Source organism: Thalia democratica, chromosome 9, assembly GCF_965202585.1.
Source record: "Thalia democratica chromosome 9, ktThaDemo2.hap1.1, whole genome shotgun sequence".
Classification (NCBI taxonomy): domain Eukaryota; kingdom Metazoa; phylum Chordata; class Thaliacea; order Salpida; family Salpidae; genus Thalia; species Thalia democratica.
Genome location: NC_139173.1, coordinates 28,429,973 through 28,455,648, shown reverse-complemented (window position 1 = coordinate 28,455,648; position 25,676 = coordinate 28,429,973). Strand labels below are relative to the sequence as shown.

Genomic DNA, 25,676 nt, shown 5'->3' with positions numbered 1-25,676 from the left:
GTTTTATATTAATTTCTATTGATTAAAAACAAATTGTAATTATGAAATACACTTTTAATTAAACTAAAATTTTTTAAATAATTTATTACTTTTAAGCATTAAACAAAAAATTTATAAGTTTTAACAAAGTAAATATTAAAAAACCTCAACTACTTATAAAGAACTTTCACTAATTTAACAAAATACCATTTACAAAATAACTTAGAACGAAGTTTATAATGTTTTTTTTCTTACTTTTAACGAATTATAAAAATAGTAGCACAAATTATTATCTGCTAAACCATTGTACTTCATTATTTACAACAAATTTTTTTATCCCACTAACGAACCTTAACTAAAATGTTAATTTATTACATTATAACAAATAACTGCCGAAAACTTTGATATTAACAAATAAAAACCAAATTGACTTAAGCTAAATTTAGGTGGCCCTTAAAAGGGCCTGCTATTGGTATCATAAATACTTAAGCTTTCTTTGCGGTCTTCTTTGGCAGAAGGACAGATTGGATGTTTGGCAATACACCTCCTTGAGCGATAGTAACTCCTCCCAACAGTTTGTTCAACTCTTCGTCGTTGCGGATGGCAAGTTGAAGGTGACGGGGAATGATACGAGACTTCTTGTTGTCACGAGCAGCATTTCCAGCCAACTCGAGAACTTCAGCGCTCAAGTATTCCAATACTGCAGCCAAGTAGACTGGTGCTCCGGCACCAACACGTTCGCTGTAGTTACCGTTTCTCAGCAGACGGTGAATACGTCCGACTGGAAATTGAAGTCCAGCGCGTGATGAACGGCTCTTTGGCTTGGATTTAGTCTTTGCTCCCTTTCCACGTCCTGACATGATGCTTTGATGAATGATAATTTTTAGGCGATATTTGCTTTATGTACTGGTAGTTACGAACCTCAGCTAACAAAATAGCATTAGCGCCCACTAATGATTGGCAATTAACTACTCTCATTTTATTAAAGAAGTAAATTTAACAATATCAACAAAAAAAATCTCTCATTTTCCTTTTTTTTTATCATTGACCTTTTTCTTAAATCTAATGAGTTGTGTTGAAAATACATATATTTTTCAAGAATAAAATAAATTTTAAACTTCTTATTCAACTTATTGTTTTAATATATATATATATATATATATATTAAAATATATATTATATATATGTTTTATATGTATATTGATATATATATATATTTTTTAATAATAGAGCCCTCAAGGTGGGCTCAGTGTGAAAAATTTAATTTATTAACTTAAATAACTTAATTCTTATACATAATATATATATATATAAGTATATACTTTATAGTTTTTAATGGTTTAGGTTTTCAATAGCAACAAATTAAAGTTTATGTTAATGTCATTATGATTAAACACTTTTTTTCTAACATTTAGTTTAAGTAGATTTACTTTTAAAACAATTTTTTCTCATTGTTTAATAGAGAATATAAAATATTTTTAAGATAAATTAAATTTTCAAACATAATAGTTATATTTTATTTTCAAACATTGAACAAAAAACAAGTATGTACATATGTTTATATAACTATGCTTAAAATGATCTGATCACTAACCATTTACAAAAACTAAAACAAATTTTACGATAAAAGTTTAAATAGAAACATTTAAGATTTTATTAAACAAACATAAACTATAACTATAACTTGAAACATCCAAATCAAAATAGAGGCCGAGTTAAAGCTGATATTTCCGTATTCACTTCAAAATATGGCTTAAATTCTAAAACAACTTTAACTCACTTTTTGTCTTGTTTATAAACTTTCTTTTGTACTAAACGTAGGAGTAATACGATACTAGACTTAAACTTAAAATAGCTTTTGGTATTTAAATTATGATATTATCTAATTTTTTAAAGTTAATTTTACAATTGTAATATTTCAATTAATAAATGAATTATAGCATTTTACTTTTTTATAAAGCAGTAATCAATTATTATATAGTGCAGAAAATAGTATAAGTGTTTTATATTATTTATTAGTTTTTTATACATAAAGTAATGTCAAGTCAGCAAAATATTACAAACTTACATACAACTATTGACTTCAAAATCATATTTCCACGGTTTTTGAATAAAAATCAGACAAACAAGTTTAACTATTGTAATTTCGTACAAATAGAAATAACTTTTTAAGATTACAAAAAATCAATCATATTTTTAAAACTTGCTTGATTTTATTTACATTTCAATTTTTCGTAAACACATCAAAATTAAATTTAAAAAAAAATTTCTATATTAAAATATTATGATTCGTGAGTAGATATTTTTCTTGTAAGCATCACCTAAATATGATTAGTTAACAATTTACATAAACTACACAAGAAAAGTTTTCTGCTTAAAAAATCTAGTTAAAGCACTATCTTGAAAAAAATATGAAAAATATTAAAAAACAACAATATCAATACATTACATCAATCAATTTAGTTAAGGTGACTCTTTTCAGAACTGAGTTATACTTCGATATTATATTTAACCTCCGATTCTACACAAGGTTCGTCAAATTCATACAATATATAAACAGTACAGTATTATCAAATTTAAAAAATTTAAAACAACTTCTTTTATATAACAAACTAATTTATAGTTTACATACGTTGGCCGTTTAAAACTCTGGTAGGAATAACGTTTGTTACTTTTTAATTGCTAATCTTATATGTAGATTAATATCATTCTTTGTAATGTTTAAGTGTTACTAAATAGTAAAAATGAATACTATGACAGATTTTGTAAAATCGTTAACTGCTAAAAAACCTTTAATTACTCAGAAAATTACAAATAGTTTTAAATAACTAAATATAAACAAGTACTGACCCGTAAGTGCAATAATAACTCGAAAATACGTTTCTAAATACTAGATAAAAAGCCAGAGGTAAATAAGAACAAAAAAGAGCATTAAAAACGTTAAAAAGTTCTGCATCAAACCATTTTAACTCGTTTAAATATCGATAGACCACTTAGCGGTCAAAATTTAGTAAAATGAAAGAAAGAACTTAAAATAAAACGTTTATTTTAATGTAATGTTTACGCTAACTTTATTAGTTTTACATAATTTGACTTCTTTTTTTCTAAACTCTTTAACTATTTTAAAAAGATTAAAAACTACACAAGTTATCTTTCTTCATTTGAATTTTTCTTTTTCTTCGAGTTTTTTTTTTCAAACTATTACAACAACCCATGCCTGCTTAAAAATAACCTTTATTTATTTTGTCGATATTTCTATGCTGTTTTAACGATTGAGTAGATCATATTTTTGTCAACTTCAGCCGTTAGATAATTGCACTTAAATTTGAAACCTTAAAAACTTTGTCAGGTATGTATTTTTTATACTTTGTTAACTGCTTTTTTTTTTTAATTTTTGCAATAAATGAAACATTAAGTAAACATTATACAACACTCGTCTTATGAGTGTAATTGTTTGTTAATTTATTTAACTTTTAAGCTATGTAGTTTCAGGCGAAACTAACAGTTAAGATGGTTTAATTTTTCTATTGCCAACAAAATCACGATGCAATTGAAAACTTAAACACAAAACAATACTTTTGTATAAAAATATGGTCTAATTGTACTATTTTTCGTTTATACTGTATAGTATATATACTTATCTATTGCTTTATCTTTTTTTAAAAGTTTGTTCGACTATTTTAAGAGCATAAATTTTCAATTAAACTTTTATAATAAAAACCAGTCAGCTTAGATGTTTACAGCATCCCGAACAAGACGTTAAAAGGAATCCAAGTGATGTACGACTCGACAACCGAAAGGAAATTTCGTGCACCAGGCCCTAGAACATTTTAAATGTATATTTTTGTAGTTCAATAAATTATATATAGCATAGATGATAATTTTTACTTCTTTGTAAATTTTTTAATATCAAATGAGCGAATTGTTTATTAACTTTGTAAAGCTTTTGGTTTTTCTGTAACATTTTTCGACTCAATTTTCAAAAAGATTACTTATACTGACTCATAACACTTAGAAAAAAATCTTTAAAAAAGTTTATATTTTAGAAATTTTAAAATTTAAAACTTATTTCTTCTTATATTGGCTAAGTATAAAATTAAAGTTATATATTCTGTTCGTTTTTACTAATTTTAAAACGAGGTAAAAAAAAGTAGTTCAAGCTTTATTTAAAAACTATACACTCTTAAACAAAACTTTTAAAAACTAACTTATGATTTCAGCTTTAGGATTTCATATGTTTTTGATTTTTTAGCTTATAGCATTATAAAACGTTTTATGCAAATTGCGAAAATTAATACAAAGTACTTCAGTTACTGACAGAGGTTTTATTTCTAATAGTTGAAAAAGTTGTATTGTTCTTTTATATTTTAACAACTTTGTAAAGATTATTATTATAAGGTTAATTATTAGACTTTCACTTATAAACATCCAAAAAAAAGTCAATAATAAAAATAACAACTCAGTTTAAACAATTAAAAGTTATGTTGACAAATGGTCGACTTATTTAATAAACTTTTATTTTAAATTACACGTTGATCGATTTTGATGTAAAAATGTAAAACAAGTTTTTGAAGTCCATCAACACTTTAACTTAATTAGTAAACTGTCGAAACTGCAATATAATAAAATGCAAAAACAAAGAACACAGTCTATAGAATATATTTCTACACTAAAATTTTAGAAAACAAATAATGTTTTTAAGGTTTTTTAACAACTTTATTCTTTGTCAAATTAATTTTTACAATATTCTAGATAAACAATATTTTCTTTAAAAATTATTTTGATAAAGCACACAAAAAAGCACAGTAGTTGTTTTATTCGGAAAGGAATGTTAATTATTTAAAGAATACATTAAACTAAAAAATATATTGTTTTTTCTTACTATTACAGCTTTTATAGTTATTGTTATTAAATAAATGACCATACTATGTTAAAGTTTAAATACTCTTAGAGTAATCTAAAATAAATCTGTAGTAAATAAATTGTTAAAAGAAAAAAAGATATATATTCTAAAGCTTTTTTAAATAAGTCCATATGATTAACGTGGAAAAACTATTTTTACAAATTTGATCACAACTTTTTTTAATATATCAAAATAAATTCTAAATTTTAAAATAAGTTTACTTTAGTTTTAATAAATATATACAAGACTATTTCATGTGTGTTAAGAGTAAAGATTTGTATTTAATAAATATCTGCGTAGTCAAAATAAAATTGTTTAGATTTTCGCTTACTAAGAAAAACTTTTAACGCTAAATTGAACATATGAAAGAGTGAGTTATGGAACTAGTACTTAAAAGCACATTGTGAACAGAGTGAAAGATAATAAAGAGTAAAAGTTGAGAATTTTGTATGTTTAAATTTCCCGCTCAAAGCAGTTAACAAGTTTTTGTAAATTTCTAAACCCTAAGTGCTAGCTGTTATGTTAAATACTTTCTCGGTATCAATTTGAGTTAAAGTTGTATTCATCTAACGCAGATTTTTAAAATTTACCTATATAAGTTTGCCAAGTGTGCTTTGACAGTTATAATTTTTCTATATATAAAATTAGATGTTTAAAAAAATATTATAGTTTAATAAAAAAATATCTGATAATTAAAATTAACTTTTTCACTAATTAAAATTCATTATTTAACTTCTATAAATATGGATTACTGGACTAAAGGTACATACTTTATAATACTTTTTATATGTATATGATGTATAGTGAAGCAAAATTTATTAGCTGCAAGAATCGAAGTTAGCAAAGTGTTAATTTATTATTTAAACAGTTACAAAGTGTTAATTTATAATATTCGTAGTGTAGTTTAAGTGGCCCTTAAAAGAACCTGGTTTGAAATAAACCGTTTATTTGGAGCTGGTGTACTTGGTAACTGCTTTGGTACCTTCAGAGACAGCGTGTTTAGCCAACTCACCGGGCAACAACAGACGAACTGCAGTTTGAATTTTGCGACTGTTGAACGTTTTAAAGGATAAATATTTTTTTTTTTTAATTTTACGTTTTAGAAGTTTTAAACTAAAAACTTACTGATATTTCTATTGGATTTTTTTATTTGTAATTGCTAATTAAAAATTAAATAATAAAATAGAATTGCGCCTTAAACTAAGAATTATTCACTCTTAAACCATAGTTCTAAAAGTTAATTAACAATTTAAGTTTGTAGCTTTTTTTTTTTTTTGTTTATTTAATAGAGTCTACCGTTATTGAGCATTTAGTTTGTGGCCTACAAGTAGTTTTAAATACTGACATTTATTTTTGATAAGTCACCAATATGTTTTTAGGTATTTTAACAAACTTCCTAACATTATTGTAAAGACATTTGTTATATTTACCTTTTACTTTTTGAAGAAAAAATAAAAGAATAAAATAGTTATAAAAGAAAGCAATTTACTTCAAAAAAAATAGTTTTATCGATACGTAGTCAACTCATTTAATTAACTTTAATTTTGAGTAAACGAGTATAGATATTTTATACAAAGTGTGAAAAAGTAAAAAAAAAATTTAAAAATGCGTCAAAAAAGTTTTTGACGAATAGTAAAGACAAAGAATACAATTTATAGACTGTATTTCAACACTATAATTTTAGAAGTAGTTACTAAAGTTCACAGAAAAGTAAATTTTTTATTAAATTAAGTCTAAAATTGTTAAAACAATACTGTTTTCTTTTTTTTTCTGAAAAAGCACACATAAAAGTTAAGTAATAGCTGTTTTATTAACAAAATAAAAGTAATTATTTAAATGTCTCTCTAGATTTTAAAGTAATCACTTGATTATATTTTTGTCAGATTTTATATTTCTCTAAACTTAAAACTTTGAACAAAAGTTAATTTTTTTACCCCATACAAAAATTATAATAAATAAATATAGCTTACAAAACAGATGTCTTGTTCATAAGTTGACATGAAAATCAAAAAATGTTTTTTAATATGTTCATTGTATGATCAAATTATGACAAGTGTAAATACTCTGCAGAGGTTAGAACTTTCGTAAACTAAAAATTAATAAAATGGAGTTTGAAAAATAAAGATATAAAGCTATGCATTGTGGTAAAAAAAGTTTTTTTATCAAGATCAAAGATGCTTTAAACTAAATTAAGCGATTTTTTTTTTTAATCTAGCAAATCAAAGTTCAAATCTTTATATAATATGAAAGTAGGTCATATGTATAAAACTAAACATCTGTATAAAAAATTTGGTTTTTAGTCGAAAATTTCTTCTCTAAAACTTTCAATGACTAAGAAAAATTTTCAACACTAATTATGACAAACGAAAGAGCGAGTGTTGTAAATTGCGCTTAAAATTGCCATGTAAACAGAGTGAAAGATGATAAAGAGTAAAAGATGAGAACTTTGTCAGTCTAAAATTTCCCGCTCAAAGTAGTTAACAAGCGTTTTTAATTTCCTAAACTTTAAGTATTGACTCTTATGCTTGGTAACCTTTTGGTATCAATTTTATTCGACTAATCAATATTTTTAAATCCATTTGTAATTTCGCTTTGACAATTAAACTTTTATACGTACAAACTACACAAAACTAAATTTATAAAAAAGGTTTGAATTACAGTTAAAAATCATAAAGTATCCGAAAAACATTTAACGTGAAATTTTTTTGTCTTTTTTCTGTAAACATGGCTCAGTCAACTAAAAAAAAATTAGAATATATTTATTTTCGACGTGTAATAAAACATCTTTTTTAACTAGATGAATCTAAACTCGCATATATTATTTATATCGATAATTCATATATTTTAAGAAGTATGAGTGGCTCTTAAAAGAGCCTGATTTGAGAACAAATCATTTATTTGGAGCTGGTGTACTTGGTGACTGCTTTGGTACCTTCAGAGACTGCGTGTTTAGCCAACTCACCGGGCAACAACAGACGAACAGCAGTTTGAATCTCGCGACTGCTGATGGTTGAACGTTTGTTGTAGTGAGCCAAACGTGAAGCTTCGGCGGCAATGCGCTCGAAGATGTCGTTGACGAAAGAGTTCATGATGCTCATGGCCTTGCTGGAAATTCCAGTGTCGGGGTGTACTTGCTTGAGCACTTTGTAAACGTAGATGCTGAAGCTTTCCTTGCGACGAGCCCTGCGCTTCTTCTTACCGTCAGCTGGGACGTTCTTTACTGCTTTCTTGCTACCTTTGGATGCTGCCATTTTGAATGAATGAATTTTTCACTAAGTTTCTTAATATATGGTGTAGTTACGAACCTCGGCTAGAATAAGTAAGAGCGCTGCTAGTGACAAATTTTGTTCTCTCGTTTTAACTTTTCTCTCATTTTCATAACCAATTGACATCTGGCTCTGATAAACCTTACGAACGGTTGAATATATTAATTTATTTAGCTTGAAAATATATGTAACAGATTTTATATAATACGTTAAAAAAATTTAACACAAAAAACATTAAATTTTTGGCAATAGAAATTAAGTTTTTAAACTTTTTTTTTTTTCAAAAAATTTTTGAATATAAATATATTTTGGAATGGGTGGCTCTTAAAAGAGCCGAGGTGTATGATTTAATTAACCTCCGAATCCGTACAAAGTACGTCCTTGACGCTTCAATGCGTATACAACATCCAAAGCGGTTACAGTCTTGCGCTTAGCATGCTCGGTGTAAGTGACTGCATCACGAACAACGTTTTCCAAGAACACTTTCAGCACACCGCGAGTTTCTTCGTAGATCAAGCCTGAAATACGCTTGACACCGCCTCGACGAGCCAATCGGCGAATGGCGGGCTTGGTGATACCCTGGATGTTATCACGAAGGACTTTGCGATGACGTTTGGCGCCTCCTTTTCCCAAACCTTTTCCTCCTTTACCACGACCTGACATGATGTATAAATGAAATTAATGCTCAAATTACGGTATTTATACATTCTCGCAAGCGTTACGAACCGCGTTTAAACATGGATTAGCCACCTAGTGCTAAGTTTACTCAAAAATATGAGAGAACATGCAAAAAATAAATCTCTCATAAGTACGACCGTTAAACACACTAAAGTGATAGAAATGATAGAGTGAGAGAGCAGAAATTATTCGTTCAAAACTTCCTGCTCAAACTGTTTTGCAAATACTTTAATTTCTTAAAACTTAACCGCCAGGTTTTAGAAACTTATCTGTTTTTACATTTAGGTGTATAAAGCTAATTTTACACGGGCTTTTCAGTATTCATTTTATGTTTTTACCATTAGTTACGAACATAGATTTTTTATTTTTTTACATAACAAACAAGATTTACATTTTAAATTTTCACGTCTTAGAACATTTAAATTGATTTTTTTCTATTGTAATAAATTCTAAAAGGTTTTCATTTTTTTCAACTAGACGTTATTTTAATTAAATGTTTTTCTCAGTATTTTTATCACTTTCAAACAGCTTTATAAACTGTAAAAGTTCATAGAGTAACTAATAATAAGTTAATAACACTTCTAGTTTTAAGCATTGGTATCAGAAAAAATTTAATATTTATATTGGTTAGGTTTGCAACATATAATTTATTTATTAAATAATAAATTTTAAGCCATATGAAACAAACGAGACTTTTTTTTTGCAACTACAAATGTTCAGTGAAGGAAATTTAAAACTATAAAGTATATATACTTTTTAGAATATAAAAATTTAAAATTTCTCTTTTATAACTTTTAAAGGCAAAAGTTAGCTTTGAGTTTGAATTTTTTTAATTTGATAAAATTCTCATAAGTTTTTTAAAAGTAAAGAAGAAAAAATTTAAAAATAAAACAAAATTAAGCTTTGTTTTATGATAATGTATTTTCTTCATTTTTATATATATATATAATTATTACTTTTAATATTTATGTTACAAAAAAAAGTAGGGTAAAGCGAAGTCATTATTAGCGAAGGTTTTAGAAGCCATTTTTACCGAGACAAAACTGAAAATAAAGCAAAAGTTTATTTAAGTTAGGAACCTCAAAATAGTTTTACAGCAGATATAAGAAAGCAGTAAAATCAAGCAATTCTCTCATATGCGAAAAAGCCTGGAGTGAAAAAGAGTGAGAGAAATGTAAGAGTAAAAGAGGAGCACTTTTAACGTTTTAAATTTCCCTCTCAAATTTTTGTACGAATACTTTTCGTTTTCTTTGCATTTTCGTTTAGCTTTTAAATTGTAAATAATTTAGCTCGTAAAAGCTATTATTATAAAATATACATAAAAAATGTCTATAATAAATTTGGCAATTACAACTTCTTTTAATTTTTTAGCATGTAATTTCGACTTGTTTTAATAGTATAATTTACAGCTCCAATATAAAATTGTTTAAGTTATGTGAAAATGTTCTTTTGTAGTTTTTGGTTGGTATAAAAACATATATTTTACTACAAACTATAAAATTTTACGTCTCGAAATTAACTTTAATCGACGAATCTATTCAATACAGTTTGTCATTACCTAATTGAAAATATTACATCAACACTGTAATTTCAAAGAATTGGGTGGCATTTAAAAATGCCTGTTTGTTACAACAAATAACTTATTTCTTCTTTGGGGCTTTCTTTGCTGCTGGCTTCTTTGCTACCTTCTTGGCTTTAGCTGGAGCCTTCTTTGCTACCTTCTTCTTTGGTGAAGCCTTCTTAGCAGCTGGTTTCTTTGCTACTTTTTTAGCTGGCTTCTTAGCAGCTACTTTTTTGATCGCTGCTTTCTTAGCAGGCTTTTTAGCTGCTGCCTTCTTTTTGGTTGCGGCCTTCTTTGGAGCTGCTTTCTTTGCTGGCTTCTTTGGTACCTCAACCTTTCCAGGTTTGAAAGAACCAGAAGCACCAACACCACTCACTCTACTGACGGTACCGTCAGCGACAAGTTTCTTCAAAGCCATTTTGTAGTGAGATTTGAAGCCATCTTTGACCTTATAGTTGGCTTCGATGTACTTGCACAGTGATTGCGATGAAGCTCCCTTGCGGGTCTTCAAAGCAGTGACAGCTGCGATGATCATCACCTTGTAGGTTGGGTGCTCAGGTGCTTTTGCTGGAGCAGATTTCTTTTCGGGCGCCATGATTGCGTATAGTTTTGAATAGTGAATAATTAATTGAAAATATTTTTAATTATATTTTCGTCGTTACGGACCTAGGCGGATAAAGCTCTCTTACGGCACCTTGTGGTTTACGTTTATAATAAAATTTAATTTGTTAAAATTTAGTACATATTATATTAATGTTTTTTAACTACAAAAAGTAATACTTTTAATTATAGTTAAGTTAAATATGTTCGTAGCTACTAAGAAAAGAACCTTATTTGTCTATGTGCAAAAATTTAGCGTTATAACTATTTGTTTTATATCTGAACTTTTAAGTTAAACTTACTGACCCTACTTTGAAAAACTACACATAAAATTTAACACTAGTTTGTTTTTAAGATAATAGTTTGTATTGTTATTGTAACTAAAAAAGTCTAACAAATTTTATAAAATATTTTCAACATGTTTTCTATTTGGAAAACATGTATTAGTTGAAAATAATAAAGTTTAAGCAGTAATTTTAGTAATTTAAACAAATTAAATAAAATTTATTAATATTATAAGCATTAAAACTATAAAGAAAGTCTGTGTTGAACAATTTTTTTCAACACATTTGAAATTTTTAGTTTAACAAAATTTATTCTATTAGTATTGTCTTTTTTTTAAGTTTATAACTAATAAATAGTTATATATACAAATTTGAATTCATATGAAGTTTTATTTTACATATTTAACAATACCAAATTTTACTAGTATACTAAAATATAGGCTAAAAGTCATTTAACAAAACAAAAACAAAGAAATAAATATTTAGCTCAGAATCTTATAAACTTATACGCTTAAAAATACATAACAACGTTTTATTTGACCTCGATTTATTAAAAAATTAACAATAAAAAGCTTTTTAAAAATAAAAGTATGTATCTTTTATATAAAATTAATTTTCAACCGTTTTATTATTTTTCGCTTATTTTTCATGATATAAACAAAAAATAATGCAGTTTATTTTAATTAGTATTAATCAATAAATAAGAAAACAATCATAATCAAAGTTTTGCTATTGTTAAATTTAAAAACGTACTAAAATTTATTTAGCATAAGCACTTATTTAATTTTTAGCATTTGATTATTACGTCATTTTATATCTTAAAACTTTAAACTTAAGTATGATTTTATTTCAATTTGTATTCATTCTAATTCAGTAAGAAACTATTTCTGATGAGCATTACTACGAAAGTACTAAAATAAATTTAAAGAAAATGAAATGTATTCTGTGATATCTCTTTAAAAAAAGACTGGTCACTCAAGGGGCGTCTTTGACTGGTTTCCCTTGCGACTTCTGAAAAAGAAATTGCAGTATACTTAATAAAAAACTGTTTGAGTTTGGGTTTCTTTTAAAATAGGTTACAAAAAAATCATATCTATATGTAAAAATTTTTTAATATCAAATAAAATTAAGTTTATTTTTAGTCAGAAATTACGAAGTTTTGTAATTTTTTTTTGTAGAAATAAAATTAAATACTGTATAAAGATTTAAAAGTTAATAATGTAGCATATTCGTAAAGTAAACTTTTTATTTGAAATTAACTAGTCAATAATTAGGAAAAAAAATTGTTGAATGTTTTTAAACGTCAAAGGTTTTTAATTTTGACTTTTGAAACCTTAACCAAATTGCATACTGTTTTTGTCGTTTTTTATTAATTTATTTATTTTTTATCAAGATGTAAAATAGTTGTTCACCTCAGCCATTAGTTTATTTTAAAACTATTATTTGTTTTTGATTTAAATTTGATTTTAAGATAAATTATTTCAATTAGAACCGTTTGACTAAGTTGTTTATACATCATTATTAATGTTTTTTTCTGTTTACTATGTTGTATTGTATTAAGACTTTGCATCTTATTTTACTGGTACTTCAAATATGAAAAAGAAAGTAATAATTTAAAAATATTATGATCTAAAAGCTTTTAGACGATTATATAGTGGACAGTATTTTAATTATCAAAATTTTATTATTAAAACTTACCATAGAAAAGACTTCGTAATTGGACAAAAAATTGTGCCACCCCACAGAATAAAGTATTGACAGGCCCCTGGTTTATTTTCAGTTAATAATAAAAAACAGGAAGAAATCTAAATACCTACTACTTGTGTTTTTAAATATTTCTAACAGTAAGGCTGACTATTTCCTTAATATTTACCAAAGAATACTAATTTTTCGACAAAAATAATATGCTGACAGCATTAGAAATAAATAGCTTAATACTTTAGACGTAGCTTTATACATATTAATATGAAAATATAGTAATTAATAAATTCTTTAACCTTTTAAAAAACCTACTGGGTTGCTGTGCAAACTTATTAAAAAAAACTTACTAAACTTTTACCTTACTTTAGTAAATCAAATTTTCCATAAAGAAATTTATTACATCTTTACCTTAAATGCTCTATTTACAAACGTTTTTATTTAATAAATCAAAAATTTATCAAAATGTTTTTGTTTAGTAACTGTGTTTTTTTTTTTTTAAGTTACAAAACAAAGTACTTAAAGAACAAAAGTTTATGTTTTGGAGCAATCGTTAACTCTGTTAGTTTATAAACTTAAATCTTTATTTTAATATCTTTATACATTTTTTACTAAAATAAACTGATCAATTTAAATACTTAAACCACCTTTTTATGATTACAGTTAGTTTCTTCTAATACTTCTTTGAACTTCTTTTATCATCAATCCCTACAAGTTCATCAATACCTTGATGCATGGTATTAATGTTGAAATTTTTAAGCTGCTCCTGAAGTTCATTGTTGCTTTGTAGGATTTTTATGGAAACTATCTGTAAACTTTAACATAGCTTTTGAAATTTTTGTGTTGCGTTTAACGTAAGTAAATATAGACCAAAAATTTTTGAGTACGCACTTTTGCGCTGTGTTCAAAGTGCGTACTCGAGTTAAAAGTTACTCTAATCCATGGTTTCCCAAAGTGGGCGATTTTAGTAAGTCGGGGGCGATAATTAGTAAGGGGGCGAAAGGGGGGCGATTTTAAAATTTTGGACTGTCATGAAATTTTTATTTTTTATTTTGCCATTTTACTAATTCTGCTTGCTAACAAATTTTTGACCCTGAGGTAAAACTTAAACGAAAAAAGTTTATTTTGTTTATGTAAAATATAGAGAAAAAAATTAAGTAATTATGACTCCAACTTTTAAGTAAATTACATATTTTCATTCATATATTTTCTTTTTTAACAGTTACATAGATCATAGACGATCAGAATCCCTCTCACCATTTTATAACCTGACATATATGCTATTGGGGATCATAAATGGTTTGTAAAAATCTATGTTATATATTATTAGCTATAACCTAATGATATTTCTAATTGTTTTTTGAAAAGTCACTAAGTTAGACTAAGAAATAAAACTATACAGGGTTGCCAAATTGTCTAGAATCCTGGAGACCTGGAATTTGACAATATAGGCAAAAAAAAACCTAAAAAATCTGGAATTTTTAACAATTTCAACATATCAGGTAGTAAAATTTCGATTTGACACAAAAAAGTTATCATATAAATAAATATATGAATCCCTTCGAGGCAGATCTTTTTGAAGTAAACGACGTACAGGAAACCTTCTCAGACTTACAAATTGACCTTTAACTTAAAATGAATTTTCCCAAAGAACGATATGAAAGTTTTTGGACTCAATAAAACCTAAGGCAAAAGTGTCCAATCATTTAATAGGAATTTAGATTGTTGTTTATAGTTTTTCCTTCTACCTATGTTGTTGAGAAAGCTTTCAGTTCAGTTATCAACATATTGAGTAAAAGAACTAATCATCTAATATAGATATTTGTAAAGGAGGCGTTATTTTACTGATTAAGAATCAGATTAGAAAAACTTGCAAGCAATCATGAACCTCATCCTTCACATTATATTAGACTTCAGTAGCAGATATTATTTTATAAAAGTTTTTTTATTTTATTTGATCTTTAAAATACTTCTTATTTAACCTGGTTTGTATTGTATTTAAGTAGTCTTTTTATAATAAAAGTTTCATTAAGTTATTTATTCTCCAACAGGTTTACATAATGCCTAATAAAATAAACATTAATTACGATAAACTTCCTCTTGAGTTCGCACTTTTTACCCAAAAAATAGTGCAAATTTACATTTTCCAAAATTTAACTTAAATAATGTCTATTACTAACTAAGTATGAATAAAACATAAAATACATAATAATTAATAGCTATATAGATCTATTTTGTTAATGAATGTTAGTTTAATGTTTTAGTTGATTTCATGTTTATTCCTAACGTTATTGCATATAACATATTTAAATTTATCATTTTGTAAAAAAAATGGTAATAATTTTAGAGTTTGCACTTTTTGATTTTGTTCAAAGTGCGTACTCAAGCGGAAGTCAACTATATTTATTAAATAATTTATGTTTTAAATCTGTTAATAGTTTTATTTTGACCTGCTTGATTTTTTAGTTTATATTTGTTGTTTACATTACACTAAATTGTAAAATGGTTTCAAAAGAGTACAAATTTGAGGTCTCTATTTGAAATGACTTCAAATTTTTATTTAAAAGATTCTTAAACTCAATTTTATTTTTTAACTTGATTTGTTATTGTTAAAAAAATTATATATTAAGGAATTTTAAACTATTAATACAACTGTTTTTTTGTTTTATGTTAATTTTAAATATATTAGCAAATAGAATATGCTATTTATTTTAATAGTTTAACTTTAGCTTTTAATTTTTCACTTTTTTCTTCTGGTAAATTATTATAGGCTAAAAACTAGAGAAAAAATAAATTTAAATGTTATTAAATAAGCCATCAAAAAGACTGCTACAGTTACAAAAAAAAATTTAACCTAATAAAAAGAAATTTTAAATCAATTACTTTCTGTTCATAGAATTAACTGTAAAATTTTTGATTTTTTTTTTAATTTTAATTAAGAAAAAAGATAATGTTGAAATCAAGGTTTAGTTTCCTAAAGGTTATTCCAAGTCAAATACTATTTAATGGTATTTTACTACAAAACATATAGTTTGAAAAGTTTAGAATTAAGTTTTTAAGTTTACAAGTAACTTGCTTATAATATATCTTTGCATTGAAAATAATAATTTTACTGCATTAACTGAAGCTGTTGATAAAACCACTTTTCATGTGAGATAATCAACCAGTTGATTAAACTTTCTCAAACTAGATCAGAAAATATGTTTTAATATTTATTTTGTTTTGTGTAAAATAAACTGTTCATTCTTTTATAGATTTTTAATCTCTGGTATAGTTATTTTAGAAGATGCCTATTCATAAAAACAGTTCAAGTATTTTGTGCGGCTTAAATAAGTTACTTAGTATTAACTTCTAATTTTCCGAAATTTGTTATATGAGAGATTATTATAATGTCAGATTTCAGTTAAGATTTCAGATGGGTAACGTACGGTTAAGATCCAGTCAAACTTCGACCCGCTAAGTAACTTGAAAACTACTTATGCAAAATAAATAAAATTTAGTTTTTTGATACTCAATATTTTGAAATACACTTACAATATTGTTTTCAGTTCACAATAGTATTTCCTAGATCACAATAATACTAAATTATTTATTACAATTTTGCTGGAGTTATTTAATTTTCATATTTTATATTTTTTAAATTATGCAGCCTGCAATTACATTTTTTACGAATTGAAACTAGAAAAGATTTTTTAGTAAATATGAATTGCTGACTACAAAAGGTGCCCACCACTACCCTAAAAGTTTCATTAACTTCAAAACAATTTATATCTAAACAGGATTGATTACAGATTACAAAAGGCTTTTTAATAATTAAGTATTTTAATACACTTTACTTGGCTTATAAGAAAACAAATGTAACTTGTTTTCTCAAGCCCTGTAAACTACTTTGGACACAGCCCAAAAGTGCGTGCATAAGAAGTACCAGATTAAATTACATTTCGAACACAACTTTTTCGGCTCAAAAGTTTGTACTCAAGAGAAAAACTACTTTGTAAAATTGTGGGGGACGATTATTTTTTAAATTTCTGAAAAAGGGGCGATTTAGAAAATGAGTTTGGGAAACTCTGCTCTAATCAGTCAAGTTAGCTATAAAAATTTCATTGCCTACATAAAGATGTAAATGTTTTTTGAAGACAATAGTAATTTTGAAGAATTTACTTTGAAATATCAAAAACCATGAATGACAAGTGAGTAATGTAACAATCATAAAATGCACAGTAGTTTATCTATAGCAGGGTTTCAAAAAGTGGACAAGTAGCCCCTTTTAGGGCTATGAGCAGTAAAGGAGCCACAAAGGGGCCATGATATCATAATTTGAACTTATAATAGATATTTATGAGTTGCAGATGAAGAACAAAAAAAGTCTTAGGTGTCTTTAATGATAGTTTAGATTTTTGATGGATCTTGTTGAAAGGGGGCTATAGCTTTTTTTAATTTATCAAAAAGTCCATTTGAAAAAAAGTTTGGGAACCCCTGTTCTAAATTGTAATATTCAGCAATGATACAACTATCACATCACAGTAGACAGCAGTGTTACAACTATCACATCACAGTAGACCGCAACACTACAACTATCACATCACAGTAGATTGCAACTTTACAACTAACACATCACAGTAGACTACAACAATACAACTATCACATCAAAGTAGATCGCAACAATACAAATACGTAATTTTTTTTTAAATTCTACCTAAAGTGATAGATTTCAAACGACCAAGACAAATTGGCCAAGACATTTAGGAAAAATACTTATGTAAACGTAGACAACTCTAAAAAGTAATGAGTCTTTGAAAGAGATGCTTCAAAGGTTCATTTTTTGTTGTGATAATTGTAGACTCAATAGTGTTGCGAACAACATAAACATAGAAATTGTAGACTAATAGTTGATCTTTGCGTAATTTTCAAAAGTTTACAAGTTTTGGGTTATGTTTTTACCTATTTTTGTAATATTTACAGTACTACATAAAGAGAAAGTTGTTTTTTTAGTAGTTTTGAAATTAAAGTTTTTAAGTTATAGTAAAAAGCTATGATTTGTCAAACACTAATTTGACTGTTAGATTTTTGTTTATGTACTAAATTCAATTTACTTTTAATTTTATTTTGGAATTGGAAAAAATAATATTTGTTAACTTTTAAATCTGTGCTAGTCTTTTATAGAATTGCCTCTAAAATTGATTAAAATTATAAACCAACGGTTATGTGATAGTTGTATTGTTGCAATCTACCCTGATGTGATAGCTGTAGTGCTGCGGTCTACTGTGATGTGATAGTTGTATTGTTGCAATCTACTGTGATGTGATAGTTGTGGTTTTGCAATCTACTGTGATGTGATAGTTGTTGTATTTTGGTCTACTGTGATGTGATAGTTGTTGTGTTGCAATCTACTGTGATGTGATAGTTGTATTGTTTCATTCTACTGTGATGTGATAGTTGTAGTGTTGCAGTCTACTGTGATGTGATAGTTGTAGTGTTGCAGTCTACTGTGATGTGATAGTTGTAGTGTTGCGGACTACTGTGATGTGATAGTTGTATTGTTGCAGTCTACTGTGATGTGATAGTTTTATTGTTGCAATCTACTTTGATGTGATAGTTGTATCGTTGCAATCTACTGTGATGTGATAGTTGTAGTGTTGCAATCTACTGTGATGTGATAGTTGTATCGTTGCAATCTACTGTGATGTGATACCTGTAGTGCGGTCTACTGTGATGTGATATTTGTTGTATGGGCTGTACTCTGATGAAATAGTTGTAGTATTGCAATCTACTTTGATGTGATAGTTGTCTTGTTGCAATCTGTTGTGATGTTATAGTGTAATCATTGCAAGTACTGTGATGTTATAATTGTATTATTACGATATACTGTGATGTGATAGTTGTTGTGTTGCAATCTACTGTGATGTGATAGTTGTACTGTTGCAATCTACTGTGATGTGATAGTTGTATTGTTGCAATCTACTGTGATGTGATAGTTGTATCGTTTCAATCTACTGTTATGTGATAGTTTTATCATTGCAAGTACTGTGATGTTATTATTGTATTATTGCAATCTACTGTGATGTGATAGTTGTTGTGTTGCGCTGTACTCTGATGAGATAGTTGTATTGTTAAGGTCATAATTTGAAACTTTTGAAGCTTACACTAGATATACTAGAGTTCATGGTGAAAAGCAAAACAAGTTTTGGGATTTTCAATGATTCTTTTCTGAAATATCTCGTTTGAGGGGGCCATAGTTTTTTATTTCATCAAAGGGGGTCTTTTGAAAAATAAGTTTGGTTAACCCTGATTTATTGGAAAAGTTAGGTAACTATCTAAACTTTTATTACTTAAAAACTAAAACTTTCTTCTTTTGTGTTAGTTTATTTAAGTATAAGGCACATTCAATAAATCATTTTTTTTATTAATGATATTTATACATGTAAACTAACTTTTACAAAACAAAAAGTGATATTTATGATATACTTAATCAAACAACTGTAAAATTTCAATGTATTTAAATGTTTGAAAGTTAAGTACCTAGTAGTTACAATTTAAACTCTGGTTGTAAAGATGGGTATAATATTTTAAACGTACTTATTATAGGTTATGTTTCAAATACCACCGTTAACAAAGTTTTACTTATTTAGATAATAGTTTTAAAAAACCTATATCCAAAGTTATTTTCGTAATAACCCACTTAATTTTGTTTTGTTTTTTTAAATTCAATTTGAACGCAGTGCCTTGTTTGTAACATCGCAACTGAATTGCAAAATTAATTTAAAAACTAAACGTTTTTTTAATTACTTTTAACATAAATGTTTATTATATTTAAAAGTAAATTATATTAGTTAAGATATCAGCAGAAGTAATGGACAAAAGGAACAGTTTTAACACTAAAAAATATGTTTTCAAAACTTACAAGCTTTGCATAAGAAACGTATAATACAAGTTTGCGATGTAAGTCATAATAATCAAGCGAGCCAAATTTTATTTTGATCAAAAAACTGAACTAAATGCAATACATCGATCAAAGTATTTTTTAATCAAAACTCTAACTAAACTATAGAAATTAACTATGTATTTTACGTAATTAATAAAAATTACCAGTAAAATTCAGTTTTAATACTTGTAACTTGAACCTGTTTTGAACATAAAAACATAATAAAAGTTTAAGATGATCTATTAAAAAACTTGCAAAAAAACAAACTATATTGAAAAATGTCGACAAATACATTGCATTGTGTTATTAAGTAGAAAAAATTTTTCAAAACACACTTTTCAACTACTGCTGTGTTCAACTAAGCTATAAAATATAATATTGACATGTATAAAAACTAGTCAATGAATACGTCATAATGAGTTTCAACAAAAAGTGTGGAATAAATATTATTTAGATTAGAGTTCGGTAAAAATTAAATACACAAAAGACTTTTAAGCTTAGATAAGTAAACAGAAAACTTAAGATGGTAAAAGGATATTACAATAAAGTATATACATACAAGTTTTAAAGCTATATAACGTTAATAATAAAAAAGCTATTAAAACTTTTGAAGTAAAGTATAGTTATCAGAATTTAGTTAATATAAATATTTAAAAGGAATAAAGCTAAAGTATTAAAGAATTAAAGTTTCAGAGCAATTGCACTAAAATAAACATGCGTAATTAAAAAGACAGTATTTAAATGAAACTAATAAAAAAGTATTAGAACAAAATTAAATTATAACATAAAAAGAAAACTACAACAGTTTGTACAAGTTAGTATTGTAAATTAACTTTTGTTTATAAAATTTAGGCTTCTAGGTTTTTATAAAAAGAGTTTTTAAAACACTTAAATGATGCATGTTACGTCCTTTACTCTAAATTGTAAGTTTGCTGTCATTGTAGTTTTTGAAGCGTTACGGGTGTTTAAGTGAGTGATCTCCAATTGCCAAATGACTTTTAGTCGGTTTATTACATCTATTGGCCAAAACAAGTTCTAATATTCTTTTAGCATAATAAAGTTGTTTGCTTTATAAAGCATAATACAGCTAAATTTATTTTAATTCAAAACTTTCCACGTTTAACAATAATTTCATACAAATAAACGTATTTAAAAGTAATATGTAGATTAACCAGTTAATTAATACTAAATAGCAACAGCAGTTATTAAGAAAATTCAAAAACGCTTGTTAATTGCTGTGAGCGGGAAGTTTGAAAACGAATAAAATACTCAATTTGTACTCTTTATTATCTCTCACTTTATTTTGCTTTTGGCAATAGTGCTTTTAAGAGCAAATAACAATATTCTGGCAAACTTTTCTCTATGTTTCTAAAATCATCGTGCAAGAGAAACACTTAAAGCATTAGTTATTTATTTTTTAGAAAAATATAATTTATTGATATTACATTTCATTAATATATAACTGTTTGGTCTTAAACTAGCTCTTGACTATTCTTTAATCGTAAATAATCTTAGGAAAACTTTTAAAAATTCAAAATAAATACATTTAATTTAGAAGTACTAACTTCCTATTTGTATTTATATTAATTTTAAGCTTTGTATCTCTAACTTTAAATGAAGCGAAATTTTAAAGTTATGTGGAGCATTTGATATATCCTGTGTAAAACGAATTTCTGTTTACTACTGCTATAAAGATTTTAAAACAGTAGTTTTTTTTTTGTATTTTTTTAACAAAAAAAGCATTTAGTACAAAATTTTCTACATTACAAGTTTCAAAACTAAACAGGTAATTACAAAATTAGTTAATCGTACTAAATGTTACCATAACTTTTAAAATTACATCAAAAACACAAGAATAAATAATTTTTAATTACAAATTCTCCTAAAAAGTAAAATATGAGGTATTGTTGAGAATAAACGAGCGGCTATTAAAAAAATAACTTCATCACCAAAATTTTTAATGACTAATACAAAAGAGCGAAAAGTTTTTAAAATTACAGTTAAATTCACGAGAGAAAACAGAGTGAAAGATAATAAGGAGTAAAAATGGAGCACAGTGTACATTTTGAAATTTCCCGCTTAAATTTGTTTGCAAGCGTTTGTAATTTTTAAAATTCTAGTGTCAGATTTAACTACGTATATGTTTTACTATTTTCTCTAGTTATATTTTTAGATAGCCTTCTTCAATTATTGATGGATTATATTAAGTTATCTAATTCGGATTTTTAAAAGAAGCTTAAAAAATTTCCAATACAAGGTTAATGTTTGAAACAATTACTATTTAAATATGTTTAAATAATAAATTTAATTTTTTCACATAAAATATATAGGTAAACTTTTTTTAACTTAAAAAAATGTTTAAGCAGCACAAAATTTTCTTGCTTAAAAACAAAACAACTTCTATAAATGAAAAACAATATTAAACATTAGGCATAACCTTTTATTTTCTCTTAATTATTTCTTTTTTTTGTTTTAAATACAATATTTAAAAAACAGTTTAACTGTAACAAATAATTCTCGATATATTTAAAAATGAGTGGCTCTTAAAAGAGCCTGTTCATAAAGAACAATTTAAGCACGTTCACCACGGATACGACGGGCAAGTTGGATGTCTTTGGGCATGATGGTTACCCTCTTTGAGTGGATGGCGCACAAGTTGGTGTCCTCGAAAAGTCCGACCAAGTAAGCTTCAGCAGCTTCTTGAAGTGCCATGACTGCACTGCTTTGGAAGCGCAAGTCAGTCTTGAAATCTTGAGCGATTTCACGCACAAGACGTTGGAATGGCAACTTGCGGATCAAAAGCTCAGTGGACTTCTGGTAACGACGGATCTCACGAAGAGCAACGGTACCTGGGCGGTAACGATGAGGCTTCTTAACACCTCCAGTTGCTGGTGCACTTTTGCGTGCAGCCTTGGTGGCGAGTTGCTTGCGGGGAGCTTTTCCTCCAGTTGATTTGCGGGCGGTTTGCTTGGTGCGGGCCATGTTGAAGTGAATAAAGCAGGCAGAATATAAGATAATTTATACAAATTTCTTGAGCAACGAACCTAGGCGAAGCAAGTGTACAAAACTTGACACTAGAGGCAGCAAATATCTCAAGCTGTTTAGTTAATCATTAACAAAATAACTATAATTAAAAACTGTTTAGTAAAGCATGTCAAAAACAAAATTTCAACCTGTATTATTTAATTAAACTCCATAAACTTGTGATTCTAAAATATTCTTATGAATTTTAAAATACATTATTAATTATACTTTTCTTTAACTAAATAAGTTTACATCATGGTTTAAAATGAGTTATTTAAAATAAGTGGAGTATTTGAAAAAAAAAATTATATCTTTAACTAAGACAGTATACTCTCCACAGATGACGATTAAATATATAATTAATATTTTATATACTATTTTAATTTAAGATGTGCATATTCATTTAAAATGTGAAATAGTTTGGGTGGCTCTTAAAAGAGCCGAGGTGTTTGATGTAATTAACCTCCGAATCCGTACAAAGTACGTCCTTGACGCTTCAATGCGTATACAACATCCAAAGCGGTGACAGTCTTGCGCTTGGCATGCTCGGTGTAAGTGACTGCATCACGAACTACGTTTTCCAAGAAAACTTTCAGCACACCGCGAGTTTCTTCGTAGATCAAGCCTGAAATACGCTTGACACCGCCTCTACGAGCCAATCGGCGAATGGCGGGCTTGGTGATACCCTGGATGTTATCACGAAGGACTTTGCGATGACGTTTGGCGCCTCCTTTTCCCAAACCTTTTCCTCCTTTACCACGACCAGACATGATGAATGAATGAACATACTGCTCAAACTGTAGTATTTATACAAAGTAGCTAGCGTTACGAACCTCGTAGAAACGTAGACAAGCCATCTAATGTTCGACATATTTAAAGGTACGAGAGAATATAGACTTTTTTATTTCTCTCATAAACACTGCCGTTAAATGACAATCAAGTCAGAGAAGTAAAGAGTAAAAAAACAGAGTTTAATTGCTTACAACATCCCGCTCATATTCTCTAGTGTTGAATTTACTTAAAGATATGAGAGAATCAAGAAATTATTAATAATTTTTTTCATTTTTTCATAAACAGGACAGCTAAGCACTCAATAGAATGAGAGAAACTTAAAAATGATAAAATGAACCAAAATTTAAAGTTTCTCGTCAAAGTTTGCGCGTAACCGTTTTAATCATGTAATAAGAATTTTATCAATTTAACTTTATATTAGTATGTACCAGTAGCGAGGCGTGGTATTATTTTCGTCAGGTACTGCAGAAAACTTAAAAATATCAAAAAACACCTCAACTTCAACTCCTCAACAACAAAAAATAACACCTCAACTTGAAAATTTTGTAACTAATTTAGAGAGATAAAAGTACTACAACTTTAACAAAGTCTCATCAAAAAAGTTGATATGTTTACAGTATTACAATATGTTTTTTTATTTTAGGTGTAGCTTCTGCTCTAATGCTCTGGCCCACGCGACTAACCTGGTATATACTTTCTATATTATAACTATTTTTTTTTCTTAACTAGCTTTTATATCAATTTAAAATAATGTTAATTTACATTTTTCGTTTCTTGAACAATCGATTTTTTTTATACACCAACGTGAAACCATTGTGGTTTAAAATAAAAAAAAAGTACATTTAGTTTCAGTTATAAAGATTTCTAGTATGTATGAACTGTTTATATAAATATTATATTGTTTTCTTTTTTGAACAATAGGCACTTTATTTAAAAAAATTTTTATAAAGCATGCAACAAGAAAACAAACTGCTTATCTTTATTAAGTACTTTGACATATATATTCATATTGTGTAAAATATAAAACATAAAGGTACACGAAACTAATTTTCATTGTTCTACTTTAAATATCAATATTAAAATCTAAATTTTTTAGTTACTCTTTTTATTGTATAACATAATAAATTGTTTGATAAAAGTTATTACAAAAGTATGTAAATTAGTTTAATTTTACCAAGTTAAATTACTAACCTACACATAACGGGAATAGAGAAATTTAAAAATTTTAAAATTTGTTCTGAAATGACCATTTGTAAAAGCATAGTATGTTGAAAAACATCTAAACAATTGTTTTATAATTTTTATAATGTAAAAACTTCTTAGTTGTTTGCAAGCATTTGTTTTGGTATTTTTTTTTTATAAAGTTTAAGTCAAATTTTAACCGCCTATAAATCCGTTGACTAATAAAAAATTAAAATTTTGTGCATGAGAGTGTTATAAATTTTTGAAAATTGCGCTAAAATCATAAAAAGAGTAGAAAATTATAAAGAGTAAAAGAAGGAGCATTTTTTAAGTTTGAAATTTCCCGCTTAAAGTGGTTCGAAAGTATTTGTATTTTAAAAATAACATTCGTCTTTCTAACCGCTTTTCTGTTTTTTTCAATTCAATACGATTCTGTTCTATGATTTAATATTATTCGCATAAAATATTATGAAAAATAAAGTTTCTTTTTTTTTACTCAACTTTTTTAAACCTTTACAGATAAAAATTTAATATAAAACTTTTTTAGAAACATCATCTATTTAAATTTTATTTAAGTTTTTTTCTAATTGTTAATAAATATAAAAACAAATAAATTGTATTTCAAAAGGTTGACTTATTTTTTTACAATCATAAACTCAATTGTTATTCATAACAATATAATAAAAGATCCTGAAGTTTTAAGAAATTATTACTGACAAATTACAACCAGTTTAGAAAGAAAATTCAGTAATTCAACAAAAAACTATTTTAAAGTTTACAAAATAAC

The 25,676-nt window shown here is 26.6% G+C and overlaps 5 protein-coding genes across 5 annotated transcripts; all 5 read right to left on the bottom strand.

Annotated features, from left to right (window-relative positions):
* Positions 1-464: 464 nt before the first annotated feature.
* On the bottom strand, positions 465-8,811 carry LOC145844616 (histone H2A-like). Its single transcript, XM_082952012.1, has 2 exons — positions 8,784-8,811; positions 465-832 (listed from the first exon to the last, which is right to left on the bottom strand). The coding sequence occupies exons 1-2, from the start codon at positions 8,809-8,811 to the stop codon at positions 465-467; spliced, it is 396 nt and encodes a 131-aa protein (XP_082808138.1).
* On the bottom strand, positions 7,777-8,133 carry LOC145844654 (histone H2B 7-like). The gene has a single exon (XM_082952057.1). It carries the CDS (start codon positions 8,131-8,133, stop codon positions 7,777-7,779), a length of 357 nt encoding a protein of 118 aa, XP_082808183.1.
* Positions 8,812-10,466: 1,655 nt separating the features above from the next.
* Positions 10,467-10,979, bottom strand: LOC145845158 (histone H1.0-like). Its single transcript, XM_082952580.1, has one exon. The coding sequence runs from the start codon at positions 10,920-10,922 to the stop codon at positions 10,467-10,469; it is 456 nt and encodes a 151-aa protein (XP_082808706.1). The 5' UTR covers positions 10,923-10,979.
* An 11,483-nt stretch (positions 10,980-22,462) lies between these two features.
* Positions 22,463-22,873, bottom strand: LOC145844197 (histone H3-like). Its single transcript, XM_082951567.1, has one exon. It carries the CDS (start codon positions 22,871-22,873, stop codon positions 22,463-22,465), a length of 411 nt encoding a protein of 136 aa, XP_082807693.1.
* A 500-nt stretch (positions 22,874-23,373) lies between these two features.
* On the bottom strand, positions 23,374-23,685 carry LOC145844199 (histone H4). Its single transcript, XM_082951568.1, has one exon. It carries the CDS (start codon positions 23,683-23,685, stop codon positions 23,374-23,376), a length of 312 nt encoding a protein of 103 aa, XP_082807694.1.
* Between the last annotated feature and the right edge of the window lie 1,991 nt (positions 23,686-25,676).